The sequence below is a fragment of the Perca fluviatilis genome, chromosome 7 (genome assembly GCF_010015445.1).
Source record: "Perca fluviatilis chromosome 7, GENO_Pfluv_1.0, whole genome shotgun sequence".
Taxonomy (NCBI): domain Eukaryota; kingdom Metazoa; phylum Chordata; class Actinopteri; order Perciformes; family Percidae; genus Perca; species Perca fluviatilis.
The window spans coordinates 35,059,390-35,072,515 of record NC_053118.1 but is presented as its reverse complement, the minus strand read 5'-3'; the positions used below and the strand labels follow the sequence as shown (position 1 = coordinate 35,072,515).

The 13,126-nt window shown below is 42.6% G+C and overlaps 1 protein-coding gene across 1 annotated transcript; it reads right to left on the bottom strand.

Moving 5' to 3' along the window:
• Window positions 1–1,125: 1,125 nt before the first annotated feature.
• Window positions 1,126–13,057, bottom strand: LOC120563199. Its single transcript, XM_039807369.1, has 11 exons — window positions 11,347–13,057; window positions 10,610–10,975; window positions 9,861–10,226; window positions 7,713–8,066; window positions 7,566–7,583; window positions 6,159–6,222; window positions 5,067–5,110; window positions 4,723–4,873; window positions 4,469–4,582; window positions 2,563–2,630; window positions 1,126–1,301 (listed from the first exon to the last, which is right to left on the bottom strand). Exons 1-11 carry the CDS (start codon window positions 11,740–11,742, stop codon window positions 1,278–1,280), a joined length of 1,965 nt encoding a protein of 654 aa, XP_039663303.1. The 5' UTR covers window positions 11,743–13,057; the 3' UTR covers window positions 1,126–1,277.
• Between the last annotated feature and the right edge of the window lie 69 nt (window positions 13,058–13,126).

Below are 13,126 nucleotides of genomic sequence, written 5' to 3'. Positions count from 1 at the left end.
ACAGCGGCGATGTTGTGTATAGTTTAGGGTCCTCGCCACCACGAGACAAATCGGCATAGAACCGATTGAACATGTAGCTGGACTTGAATGGCCTTCTTTTGACTGAAAGTTCTGCCAAACTACAACTTTTTCCGCTCACCAGTTCCATGTCCACTTTCTCACAGCCTACTGCATTGAACGCTCCACCTACGTAAACACCTTCCTGTAATCAACGGCGCCGTCATTACGTCGACCAGCGTAGCACGTGGAGTGCAAGCGCAGGGCTCGGTGGAAAAAAAATTCTAGAAACCGAACCCCGTCAAAAAGCCCAATATTCGTCCAAATCCGAAGCCGAATCCTGGATTTGGTGCATCCCTAACAGGAAGACCTAGTGGCAGTGAGACTGGGATTTACACAATAAATAAACGACATTTGCAGCAGTGGAAAAGAGGTAGAATACGTCCTAGATGACAAAGCCTAGAGAGCTGAGTGTGCTCTATTTAAGAAGTGCATTTTGCTACATTTTAGAAACACTGGGGTTTAAACATGCCAAAAAAAAAGACCTGCTGTGAATAACATTTTTTTGTCTATTGATTCATTGTTCTAGTAAGACTTTTTTGTAGCAGTGGATGCTTTATTGCAGTGGATGCAGATTTAAGAAGCTCTAGACTTGGAGGAACATTTGTTGTGTCCCAGGTCAAAATACTGGATCCTCTTAACCCCTCCCGAACTGAAGACCGTATTTATATCGTTCACTGGTCAATGTATTTCATGAATTAGATCATTGTAAAATGTAAACAACGTGAGCCAGGTTTAAGACCCACTGCTTGTTAATGTTACCGAACTATGGATGATATACTATGTTAACCTACCTTATCTACATTGTTTTCTAGTTTCTAATCAACTTTGTTCTGTACTCTTTTTCATTTAACTTGTATGCTTGTAATCAAAACCCTGATCCAATAAACTATAAACTAAGAGGTGACTAGCTGTGAATGGGAAACAGACTTAGAGATGTACATAAGCAAAGTGTTCTTGCAATATGAGGCACAAATGAGATGTAACCATTTTTCATAATTAGTATAAGTGTTCTGAAAAAACATAAACTTCAAACATCAATAAGAAATAGCTCGGACACACAACAGCTTATTTTCAGTGTTTAGTTTTCCTTTAATGTTTCTGTACTTTAAGAATGGAAACGTGTTAATGGAAGATGATCATAAGGACATACAGTATATGGTCCCAACAGCTCTAAACAGCTGTGGTACTAATTTCCCTTTTCAGCTCCTGTTTGATCCTCAGAGTAAGGCTGATTTCATGAACTGAAAAGAGAAAGGAAAAAATCATTATTGCATGTAATAACACATGGACCTGTTAACATGCATCACTGGGAAAAAAATAGCTAAATGTGTTTATTTTTTAGAATATAAAAATCAGGTTGGAGCATTCTTGAGCTCGTTAATGCGCAGCCAATTTTGTGCAGTTAAAGATACAGTTCATTTGGAGTTCAAAGAAGCTGCTTTTTGCTGTCCTGCGCGCATGCAGCTATTTGTAAGTGCCAAGTCTTTCTATTAGTTATTGTATGTTTTAGTATCTCTGTGTTTCCTCTATGTTGATTTTGTAGTGGCGGCTCGCCATGGCAAAATTTCTGCCGCCACGGTATCAGAAATAGGGCAGACGCACAATGTACTATAGTCGCGGTTGCCTTTTAAATGATCCTGCCTGTTGGAAAGCCTGTCCAGCCCCGCAGGTGGACGGCGATACTGCAGTCTGATGTCGGTTGAGTGAGCGGCACGGCGCGTGGATGTCTGTTTTAGAGAGGCAGCGGACTTTTCTTCATTCTGTCTCTCGCACCACGCAGTTCAAAGTACGTATTACAGCTACGGTAGCCTTCACGCTACAAAAAGCCGGTCTCTTGTTCTTTTCAATCTCCTTTTTCTTTTTCTGGGCGACGAAGAAGAAGACTCCTGTTCCTGAAATTTGGATTTTGAATACGTGTGGTCCTCCATGTTTCCTTCTTCAAACTCGCCGGGGCTGAGAAGCTACGATACCCGTTAGCAGCATTAGCAGCACCTATGAGTTTATCATGTGACAGAGAAAACACGAAAGGCAGAGCAGTATGTCCTGTATGTCCCTTACCAGCTAACGTATTTCAAGATGGCGCATGAATATGGAGCGTCTACCCCCAGTTCATGTGAACGCAAATGTAAAATTTCAAGCCAAAAGGAATATTTGGAATTGATGGTGGTGGTAAATATTCATGAAAAAGGACAAGTTTGGGAACGGGCAACACAGATTTTGATACTAAACTAAACATGTTACACACTGGACCTTTTAAAGGGGGTTGTTGTTGGGACAGACCTGCCCCCACTGCTAAAAAAAAATCCTAAAGGAAACACTGTATCTGTTTTTGGAAGGCAAATAATGTGTATTTCATTGCAAACATATACACTGCAAACTATTTCTTTTCAGAAGTTAGGTGAGACTATTGTACTTAAAATATGTATCTTTGTAGGTTCACATGCAGGTAAATAAACAGAATTTGGGCCATATGACAGGATTATTGAAAACATTTACACTCACCTGCTTGAAAGAGAAGCTGGCGACTTGGCAGTCACACGGCAAATTCAGCAGATGAGCCTGGAAACGATCTGAGACGGGAAGCAAATTTAAAACCTGAACTTGAATTGAATTTCACACAAAACGAACACAAGGAGTGTCACATTAATGTACAGTCTGAATAATTTCATCACAATGACGAGAGAAAATAGTGCGATGAGGACACCCCGCTGTGTCTTGTTTGCTGTGCGATTTACCGGATGCTCTGCTGAGTCTGCTGAATCGTTAAGCTGCTTTCCAGACACAGTTTTTAGCCCGCAAGTTATGACTTCAAGCCACGACTGACGACTTGGTAGCCTTCCAGGCAAGGTCACGACAAACCCTTCTAGCTAGTGTTAGCTACCTAACGTTGACGTTAGCTAGCGCTAGCTGATACTAGCGATTTCTAGTCAGCGACATAATTTGGGCTTCATTTAATAAACATAACCTGTAGTAGTACACAATCGTATGTGTATTGTTTTGATTAAAATGTGCTGAATTACTTTACGTTGCCTATTTATGTCTATTTATTTCTATTTCTCACGGTAATCACTGGCGTCTGTACAGCATCAACAGGGGTCGCCATTGTTGTTTATGTTTGTGTGACGTGAAAAACTACCTGGGAGTACAACGATCTGGTACCAGTTCACGGGGAGTAAGTTACGGGCTTGACTGGCGTTCCAGGACACTTTCACGGGGAGAAGGTCGTAAAAACACGAGTTATGGGTTGCCTGGAACGCAGCATTAGTGTAACCTGAAACACCTGAGTGTTCCCAGGTTATTTAAGCCTGGCAGTGCAGCGCTGATCTCTCTGCACACGTACACCGCCGACTGTACTAACCACGCCCCACACCTTAATAATCATTTTGATTTGGTGTAATTTGATTTAATTTGGTTTAATAAGCCTAAAAGGCCAAAACAAATTGGGGGCTCGTCCGGGATATGTTTCTCCGACACAGGGGTCGTCACAATGGTAAACTTATAGAAGTTGATCAGATCTACTTGAAACTGTGTTTTAAAGTTTATCTTGGAATACTTTTTGTGTGAAAACACTATATACCCAGTCCTGCTTAAAAATAGTATGCAGTGGTGGAAAAAGTTCTCAGATCTTTTACTTAAAAGCAACAATACTACAGTGTAAAAATACTGTTAGAAGTAAAACTCCTGCATTTAAAAATATAAACATACTGGCATCGAAATACATTTAAAGTAAAAAATACTCCATTTGCAGCTCAATCGTGTCCAAACTTTTCACTTTTGGTACTGTACATTAGGCCTCTTTCATTGGATTATGATTATTGTAGATTAATGTAATATATACTGTACATTCATTTCATTCATTCAACCTTTATTTATAATCGAAAGCTCATTGAAGGGCAGCCCTCATTTACAATGACATTGAGTAACAAAGACAGAAAACGACACAGAAAAGAAAGGAACACCATCCTAAGAGAGATAGATACACACAGAAAGACACTAAAACTTGCTGAAACAATTTGATAAACAGATGTAAAGCAATTACAAGTACAAGTTTGGAGATCCAAAATCTGATTTCTAAAATGTCCAAAAGGCATTTGATTTTGATTTTGAGAAAGTGTTACATAACATTCTATACATACATTACTTTATATACTGCTCGGTAGCTTGTGAGTGTTATTGATATAATACCATCATTTATTTATTTTGTACCATTAATCTGAATCTGCAAAGTAACTAAAGCTAGCAAATAAATGTAGGGGAGTAAAAGGTATATTTGCCTCTGAATTGTAGTGGAGTGGAAGTGTAAAGTAGCAGAAAATGGGAATACTAAAGTAAAATACAAGTGTCTGAAAATTGTACTCAATTATATGTAGTGTGGAACTTTTACACAGTGAAATTTGGTTTCCATTACCTCTGAGGATATGAAGTTTTGTCACAACGGCCACAAACTCATCGTAGTCGATCCCACCTTTGGAGTTGTGCTCGTACCACAGAACTCTGAAGGTTTCATCGTCTAAATCGAAATCTGCAAGACGAAGACAACAAGAGATAAAAAAGCAAATGGAACCAGGCTGATTGACTCACTGACTCAGTTAATGTCTTTTTTGGGTTTTTTTCAAATAACTACAGAAGCTTTTAGGCTGAATTAAAGAAACAATGTATTACTCCGGCCAGACAGAATCTTTTTCATTTGGGTTTGCGTGACGGAGGGTGGGCTCCTCTTCTCGTAGCTCTCCACGTACTCCCTCCTGGTAGCAGCCACGTAGTGCTCCAGTTTGAAGACCTCCACCACATCCAGGTCTCCAGTCTTGTCCGCCTGAGAGTGCTGGTTAACGAATTTAAATGGATTGAAGACGTATAGCTCAACACCTTATTGCATAATGGCTCCTATTACAGCAAAATGAATTGAAACATATTGCATCCAGGGCATTCAGAACCAGTGTATGTCTTAACTAAATGTGGCTGTAAATACTCAGCAGATTAACAGAACCAGCAGTTGCAATGGATACATCCATGAGAGTCAACAGGAGGCGGGCCGTCTTGAGACTCAGGGCTGTATTAGGGAAAATAAATATGTTCATGAGTTTAAAATGGACCTTTTATATGGCATTTTCAGGTTCATACTTGTATTTTGTGATTCTACTAGAACATGTTTACATGCTTTAATAAAAAAATTTAAAAAACTTCATTTGTCTCATACTGCCCATGGCTACTGCACCTGTATTCACCCTCTGTATCAGACGCTCTGTTGAACTCTTTAAGCTCTTAAAGCCCAGTCTGCTCTGATTGGTCAGCACATGTCTGCGAGTCTCTGAAATCTCCGCTGTTGTTTCACACCGGAGCCTGAAGGACGTTTTATGGTCGTGTTTAGAATCGACAGCGTACCCCCGCAGACCCTACGCCGTAACCTGGCGTGTACCTCTCAAAAAATTTAACTACACGACGCATGTCGCTCGACCGTGGCTTGGTAGCATTCCATTTCTCGACTCATTTCCTGGTTCTCCTTCTCCATAAACAACATGAAATCAAGGAGAGGGTTAACTTTTCCTGCTAAAGGTGTCCTACCGTGGTCAGAAAGAACAGGGCAGACACTTTGTTTCTCTCACTATGACTCTAGAGTCGGTACTCGCACCGAAGCTAATCACTGTCACTCTCTCACTTCTCCCTCGCTCTACCACACACATACACACATACGCCGGCTCGACGCACACACCAGCGCACAAGTATAAACACCAGGCCACCATAACCAGTAATGTTTCAGGAGTAATGTGACCCGGAATTGGGGCGAGTTTAACAACATTGGCCGCCAAGCTTACATCTTTTATTAACGGTAGCATGCAGCTACATGAGACAATGTTAACATCGCAGTAGCTTAAAAGAACACTCCAGTCCTGCCTACCTAGAGCAGATGGCCAATCATAGAAGGCCGGAGAAGGCTGGTTCGGTTTAACATGACACCAAGCCCAGAGTACGTTTAACATCCAACATAGTGACATTATAGATATGACAGGAAATACAGAAAAGCATAATAGTTCCACTTTAAAAACCTCGCATTCAGATGATTATGTAGTGTTGTTAAAATGAGTGGAAAATAAACTGACATTTGCCACGAACAGAGTAGCCACCGGCGTTCAGCTTAGCAAGGACACCTTCAGCACTCAGCATCTGTTGGAAACAAGGACAGATGTTAGATGAACAAAGATCTGCTTCACACAATTTAAATATTTTAGGGTGAAATACAGTAAGTGCAATGTTTTCAGCTTTATCACAAAAAAAGGGATTTCTTTCCGCAAAACATTTTACGTGCTCCAAAACTAATATTCCTGCGGCTAGTCTTTAGCAATCTTTAGTCTTTAGCACAGAGTTTTTAGTGTCAATTAAAGGTACCATGTGAAGTTTACGACCACTAAGAGCAATGTTTTTACCAGAGGGTTCCTGTGACACACGATGTGTTCAAGCACACGATGCAATACACAATCCTGCAGCAGGTTTCACGCTTTTCTGCTGATCGAGAATCAAAGCCAATCAAACTCTTACATTTTCCTTCAATGTAATGTAAAAATCATAGTTTGCCATTTAAAAGTGCCCTGTGGAGTTTAAAGAAACCAGCTTTCTATTTCCATTCAGTGCTGAGGTCTAACAAACGTGTTGAATGCATTGTCTTCCTCAAACAATACCTGCAAATTAGGTCTTTCTTTTAAAGGTGCACTATGAGTTCCTGCATGACGTCACTTCTGTTGATGTTCCAAGTAAATACCAAACAAAACAGAGCAAGCTCCCCCCTCCCCCCATGTTCCCGTAACTGTCATGACTAACTGACTGTCACAACCCCCACCCCCTCCCATCTTGTCGGTGATCGGCTGGAACGTGGTTTGTTGTATTTTTGGTGCACAGCCTGTGCCCCTAGTGTTTGTTTGACGTTTACGACCCCTGTGCTGTCTCCAGAGACCGGGCTTTTTCACGGTGTGTTCAGGGGGCAGGCAGCTAGCGTTTTAAGGAGAGATGCCTACAATGAGACAAAAATGAAATCGCACTGAAACCATGCAGGAACTCATAGTGCACCTTTAAACTTTAAAAGCTGCATTGTTTACTTGCTAGCAGTCTTCTTCATTGCCTTTGCTGCATATCTTGGTATTCTCAGTAAAACAGTGTGAAACCTTTGGAATACAGGAATATGTATTGCTTCCTATAGCGCTACTGGTGATCAAAAACTCAGGCCCCCAGGAAGTGGGCCGGGCTTTGAAAGCTTTGGAATAAATTAAACATAGCGGCCAAACAGTGGAATTACAACTCACACCGGTGATGTCCTCTGGCCCAAAAATACTTTTATCCCATAATCTTACATGGCGAAAGAGAATTCTGTAGATTTGTGGATACATTTCTTTGAGTGTCACAACCCCCGAAAAATGACTAGAAGTAATACCGTGGGAATGTACATTTAAAAAAAATCTTCATCACCAACAAATATAAAATACGGATGTTATAGTTTAGAAGTAGAAGACACTTACATCAGGCCTTCTGTCTTCCTGTAAAAGAAAAGAAAGAAGTCATGTAAAGATAGATAAGCAGAGAGAAATCCAATAGAAAATACAGTTTCCATTATCACACCGAACTCTTCTGATTCCTTTCTCATCAACAAGGCGTCCAGTACTTACTGATATACACATTTCCTCTGGGAATAAGTTGCACTGCAGCTCGTCCGGCCAGGAAAGGCCAAAGCTGTTCATCAGACCCTCGCAGCCTTGTCTGGCCCTCTCGCAGAAGGACCTGCAGGGCCGCTGCACTTCCCCCGCCACGCACTGGGGGGCGTACACCGTACAAACAAACAGCCGGATGTCCACCGAGCACATAGTCTGCACCATCGAGTTGAAAAAGGACATCTTCACCACCGCGTCCCTCTGGCTTGTGTGTCCCAGAAGATTAGGAGTGATGGTCTGGTTGTAGGAGAGGCCCTGGCACATCGGTATGGTGATCGGCTCACAGAACCCCCCGCTGCTGCCCACCCCGTACTGGAACAAGACACAAGTGCACACTGAGGTTGCGTCCAAAATCGCAGACTCTGCACTACATACTCAACATGTAAACTATCGTTCAACATACTTTTGTGTAAATAAACAGTAGTGTGTGTATCTTTTCCATAGACAGTTCATTAAATGGACACAGGGACGCCATAGACTTCCACAGAGACCGGTGAAGTCTATTAGAAGCACTTTTCCGGTGAGCTTGACGACGTAAATGTACCAACCAACGCAACCCGTCTGAAAGTGTGAAGTCTTCTGCTAGCTGTGCCAAGAGAAATCTCAATCATTCCCAATCTTGCCACACACCGAAGTATTTCCAATCCATCAAAACGCTGAAATATTTTGTTCCGATGCTTTCATGGAATCTCTATGGGCTTCTCCCTTGATTCTGTGCCTCCACGTCCCCCCGATTGCCTGTGAGCTTCTCCTGTACTATACGGTAATTCCTCTACTATGCGACAGAAAGTCACGTGGTTATGACACAATCGTGAACCTATTTTTACAAAATCATCTGCTACGGAGCCATAACGTGAGGTACAAGGTAATGGAGCCTTTTATACATTGTCGTGTTTCTTTAGAAATAAACAATGGACAAATAGAGTCTTTAAACACTTCAGATGTAAAGTTATTCGTCGTCAAATTGACACCAAAATGAATGGGAGTCAATGGGATGCTAACGGGAGGTGATGGCTTGTTAGCCTCAGAATCTCCCCATAGGAGGTACGCTTTCCGGATGCTCGCTAACCCCCTTGATCTTTACCCCTTGACCTCGGCTCTAGCGGGATCGCCAGATAACGCTTAAATTACTGAAAGAGGTGAATAACTAGACCAATAGTCGTTTAAATATGTTGAAATGTAAATTAGTGCGTTACAGAGCTCCTTGGTTTCTGTCCGTTTGTCTGTTATGAACGTTGCCGTTGCCTGCATTGCATTGTGGGATATTTATGCCAGCGTAGTGTCCAGTATTGCATACTGTAATATTTTACCGGAAATAGTTTGCAATTCGCGTACTATTGGTTTCGTACTAAGGTTTCAGACATCCTATAAAAAAAAACTCATATATTGTTTTAGCTACTAAATATCATTTTATTGTGGAATTTCAGACGCAGCCTGTCACTTTGAGTCTGACTCCCTTTGGTCAGGCTTGTGTGGCCCTTTCTCATTTTTACTGTGGCTACACCTTTAGCAAAAATGCCTTCATTGCAAAAAGTTCGGACTCTGCACTCGGATAGATTCATAGCAGCTGGCGTGTGGTAGGGCTGCACGACATGAGGAGAATATGCGATATACGATAACATTGTAGAATATGGCGATAACGATAATACTTGAGATAAATAAACAGATATTAAAGTGTACTTAGTTCTGCATTACTGCTGCTGTCAGTATTCTGCTAGAATACAACAAATTGCTTGTTGAATCTAACACAAATGATGGGAAATCATTTCCAACATTCTTTTACTGAACAAATTAAACAATGAATAGAATATAAAAAGGCACCACTACAAAAAGAATGATAGTTACAGTTTAATGTGGAGTTTTAACCCTGTAGCAGACAAGAGTTTACAGTGTCTTTATTTCTGTACCTTCTTTTTAAACCTTACAAGGTGTTTCACAGGTGCATGGAAAATACAGTGCAATTTAAAAAAAAAGAAAAAAAAAAGGGGATGGCCACACCTAAAGAAAACAATATCAAAAGAACAACATATCATCACTTCCCCAATGGCTTTGAAATCCATAAAGATCTGTTCATCTTGACACTGAAGTAAAAATAAGCAGACTTACGTGTTCACAGGACTCTGTGGTAAATGCTTCACACCTGAGGGCTTCTGGCCACTGGAAGCCAAACTTGTTCATCAGGGACTCGCAGCCGGACCTGGCCTTCTCGCAGAGCGTTCTGCAGGGAGGCCGAGGTGTTCCTGACACACACTCGGGAGTGTAGACGGAGCACAAGAAAGGCTTCAGGTGAGGGGAGCACTCCACTTTTACAAGCGGAGAATACTGATGTATTTCCATGCCTGCATCCTCCTGAGATTTGTGGCCCAGAGCGTTGGGCAGGACGGTCTCAGTGTACGGCAGGCCTACGCAGAGAGGAACGCTGATTGGCTCACAGGTTGCAAAGGACGTGTGAGTAAAACTCATGTCTTGACTCTGGAAGAGCAGAAACATTAATCAGTGAATTCAGTCAAGTGTCTTTTAAAAAAAATTCAACTTGAAGGTATCTACGTAAGAGTGACAAGACACATGTACCCTAACCGTAACCCCTAACCCTAACTCTAACCCTAATTTGTCAGGACAAAAACCGAATGACACTTACTAAAAGAAGCGTTATGTCCTAAACGTTTATGACTTGTTTATGATGTTTATGACACGTTCATGACAGTGTCATGTCACTCTTATGTAGATACCTTCAAGTAAAGTGTATTCCGAAACTTGCAAGTTATTTTGCCTGGCGTTATGTCACACGAGAGCGCATGTGAGCAGACATTGTAAACATTCGGGGGCCTGCCCAAGTAAAGAAAGAGCAGACTTACCTTATCGCAGGACTCTGTGGTAAATGCTTCACACCTGAGCGCTTCTGGCCACTGGAAGCCAAACTTGTTCATCAGGGACTCGCAGCCGGACCTGGCCTTCTCGCAGAGCGTTCTGCAGGGAGGCCGAGGTATTCCTGACACGCACTTAGGAGTGTAGACGGAGCACAAGAAAGGCCTCAGCTCGGAGGAGCAGCCCACTTGTATAATTGGACTAAACGTCTGTAACACCAGGCTCGCTTCCTCCTGGCTCGTGTGGCCCAGGAGGTTGGGCAGAACCGTCTCCGTGTACGGCATGTCTATGCAGAGATGGACGCTGATGGTCTGACATGTTGCAGGAGAGGTTGGAGCTACCCTGGTGTCTTGACCCTGGAGGAACAGAACGTAAATCAGTGACGTCTAAATAAACAATACTCTTGATTATGTCGTTTCCACCAACCCTTTGCCCTTTATTGCATGGTGCCAAAAAAAAAAAACATTTTCTGTGCACAAATGGGATCCTATGTACAAGTTTGTATATACAGAAGTGAATATGTACACATACATAAGCATTCACATACATACACAAGTAAACAAACAGCTCTTCGAGGATTGTAAACTCTAATTATCATGCATTGACTGTTGTGCGTTACAGATGGCTAAAAATAGTTGTTGTGTTCTACCATGCTTGTTTCTTGTTTGTAAAACAGAGAAACTATAAATAAAATATATAAGCTGGATATATATATATAAAAACTAACCTGCACACAGTTGGACTCTGGTAGAGTTTCACATCGGAGCCTGGTGGGCCAGAGCAGCCTCTTGGCTCTGAGGGCAGACTCGCAGTCCGTCTTCACCTTCTCACACAGAGCTCGGCACGGCTTCATCCTGCTGTTGTCCTCCGAGCCGCACTCGGGCACGACGACGCGGCACATGAGCACGGCGACGTGCGGCGAGCAAGCCGTCTCCACAATCTGACCCGTCTGCTGCAGGTTGAAGCCCAGCGCTCCAGTGGGATGCGGGGTGGTGGTGTATCCCACACCCTGACAAAAGCTGGCCGTCACTGGCTTGCAGTTTGCCCTGTTGCTGCTGCTTTGTGCCCGGAGACAGTGGGGCGACAGCAGCAGACCCAGAACCACCAAGACCAAATGCTCCATGTTCTCTCGGTAATGTCTAAAAACTGGCCTGTGCTGTATGGAACAAATGCTTCTGGAGGTTGGAGACCAGTGTGCGTCTCTGCTGCTGTGCTCGGGGAGGTGGAGTACGAGTCCACGAATGGAGTCTCTACAAACGAGGCGCTGATTTAGGAGCACTGCTAAGGTCACATATCAATAAGATGCTTAACACTAAAAGAGAGCCAAACTGGTCTCAGAGCAGCAGCCCTACTCTGAGAACTAAGGGCTTTTAAAAGAAGCTCAACATCTGGTTGTGATTGTGTGCTTAATGTGTAGCCTGGGTGGGTGGAGGGGGATTAGTTGCACAAAGGCTGGCACAATAAACCTGAGTTCTTTCAATGGAAAGTATTTCGGCATCTTCACTTCTCTGGAGCTTCGATTTCCGTAAATAAAAAAATGAGTTCCAGCATTGCACGCCCACCGTGTGGCATCATGTTGTTTTACCGTAAACGGGATGAGTTGATTCTCTCACGCAATCCGACAGCAGTGAGAGAGAGAGAGAACGGGGCTGGCTTTCTGGCTGAGAGATACCTTGTCCTCCTAAAGTCGTTTTGAGCACGCCTGAAGTTTGCCTGAAAGCATGAGACTTTATAGAGATAAAAACGCTTCAACCGTGTAAATGAAATGAATGCATTTAATGAAAGACATCTGAGTAGGACATGTTTGTTGATTACACAGTGTGGTTGTCTGTTGCATAAACCCAGTGGCTCCCAAACCTTTTCCACATCAACAGTCCTGAACTGAAGATTTAGTTCCAGGTTTTCCAATCTGATGGGACTTTTGCTAACAGAAAGTGTATGATACCTATGACCAAAAATAGTAATACATTCTGTCGTTGTGTTATGTACGGATGGAATTATAGTGAAAATGAATGATTCAAGGACTTTGGAAGCCACTGGCCTAAACAATATAGTATTTCCTAATGGTTTCAGAAACAATATTCAGGATTTTTAGCGATGCTAGTTGTGTGGCGGTAGAGATGGGGATGCAGTCCGTCCATTGGTACACGAAGCCACCACTTCCAGATTCCAGACGTTTGTTTTATTTGGTTCATGCCAAATTTCATGACACACATTCCAAAAACATGAACTTTAGATGAATTTGAGATAAAAAAAAAAAGTTTATGGAAGCAGAACTGAGTGTCTACTTTGGTTCAGCGACATGCTTAAGAGCTTTAGGGTTCTATCTCGCACCCGGCACAGCGCAGCGCAAAGCCCGACGCAACTGTCTTTGCTAGTTTAAGACCGACCCAGTTGTCAGTTTCCCGTCCAGCGCCCACATCGTTTAAATAGCAAATGCACCTGCGCCCATCTTTGCGCCCATGGACGTGCTGGTCTTACAGGGAGGTGTGTTCAGGTGCATTCTT

Excerpts from the sequence above, each read along its gene's own strand:
- LOC120563199 (XM_039807369.1), bottom strand. The coding sequence starts at position 11,742 with ATGGAGCATTTGGTCTTGGTGGTTCTGGGTCTGCTGCTGTCGCCCCAC. Across the intron at positions 10,976-11,346 it reads CAGAGTCCAACTGTGTGCAG|GGTCAAGACACCAGGGTAGC; the intron begins GTTAGTTTTTAT and ends CTGTTCCTCCAG. Across the intron at positions 4,874-5,066 it reads TCCTGTTGACTCTCATGGAT|GCGGACAAGACTGGAGACCT; the intron begins GTATCCATTGCA and ends CAGCACTCTCAG.